The 1,158-nt window shown below is 57.4% G+C and overlaps 1 protein-coding gene across 1 annotated transcript in view; it reads right to left on the minus strand.

The window, feature by feature from the left end:
• The window catches only part of MCM2 (minichromosome maintenance complex component 2), a 22,853-nt gene extending 22,136 nt beyond the window's left edge, over positions 1-717 (minus strand). Inside the window, exons 1-2 of the mRNA XM_008568492.1 lie at positions 697-717; positions 251-498 (exon numbers count right to left, since the gene is read on the minus strand). Coding sequence (XP_008566714.1) covers positions 251-498; positions 697-717 — 269 coding nt within the window. The remainder of the gene's footprint in view (positions 1-250; positions 499-696) is intronic.
• Positions 718-1,158: the final 441 nt, after the last annotated feature.

Genomic DNA, 1,158 nt, shown 5'->3' on the forward strand with positions numbered 1-1,158 from the left:
CATCCCCTAGGGTGCATACCTCACGGACTTGGGGCTTATCCCAGCTCTAGGAGCTAGTCTCACCAAGCTAGATGCAGCAAGTTAAATGGACCTAAGTTGTGGCTCTGTGGACCCGTCTCTGCACAGGCCCTGGACCAAAGGCAAGATGCCATCATGTGTCTGATCCCCGGGATCCAAAGCTAGGCCATCAGACACACAACGGGCTCTCTGCAAAACTATCTGTTGAGTCCAGGGCCATGGATAAAAATACCTCTCCATGCCATCTCCAATAAGCTCCTCTCCATCCTCTTCTTCCTCTAGTGGCCCCTCTGTACCTAGCAGCCCCTCAGACTCATCCTCAAAGGGAGGAAGGTCACGACCAGGGCTGGAGGTCAGGGCATCAGTGCGCCGGGAGCTTCGGCCAGGGCTGGAGGTGTGAGGGTCATTGCTTCGCCCACGCAGGGCCGGGCTGGATGCCACAGTGAAGGACTCGGATGATTCCTGCAAGAGAAGCAGTAGCTGCTAAACACCTAGGAGGTAGGTGAGGACCGAACTGACTTCCTTTTTATCATAAGGAGGACTTCCCTCCTGTCTCCCTGTCCACCAGTGACTCTGTCCTGACACACACCAAACCTCGTGCAGCCTCAGGACCCCTTGCTGCTGCCTGTGCCTGGAATGCCCCCCACTAAGCTCTGGGCCAATAGCTTCTCAACCCACAGGAACCAGCTCCGACGTCATGTCCTCACAAGATCCGGGTTACTCAGGTTTCCCTGAGTTTTCTTCATTTGAAATCACTGGGGTTGTGGTCACTTGCCTCCCCCTTAAGCATGCATTAGACCCATGTGAGCTCCCAGTGTGCCAGGTACTGTGACAGGAAATGGGACACAGAGCCACCAAAACATGAGGTCTGGAACTTGATGACTGGTGGAGGGCATAGATGGTGAACAAGACGAGGGACGAGGGAAAGACAATAGGAGGTGCAGGAAGACGTGCGGGCCTGTATGTCCTGCGTACGCCCAGTAAGCACGCGCGGAATGAATAAACGGTAGGGGCCCGGCGGGACAGGCCGCTGCAGGGGAGGGGGGTGGCCAGGTGGACTCCAACCGTGCGGGTCCCACCGGCCTCGCGGGCCCCACAAGACGGGCGCGAGGAAGACAAGTGAGCCGCGCGCTGCAGCCA

The sequence above is a fragment of the Galeopterus variegatus genome, unplaced genomic scaffold (assembly GCF_000696425.1).
Source record: "Galeopterus variegatus unplaced genomic scaffold, G_variegatus-3.0.2 Scaffold415, whole genome shotgun sequence".
NCBI lineage: Eukaryota > Metazoa > Chordata > Mammalia > Dermoptera > Cynocephalidae > Galeopterus > Galeopterus variegatus.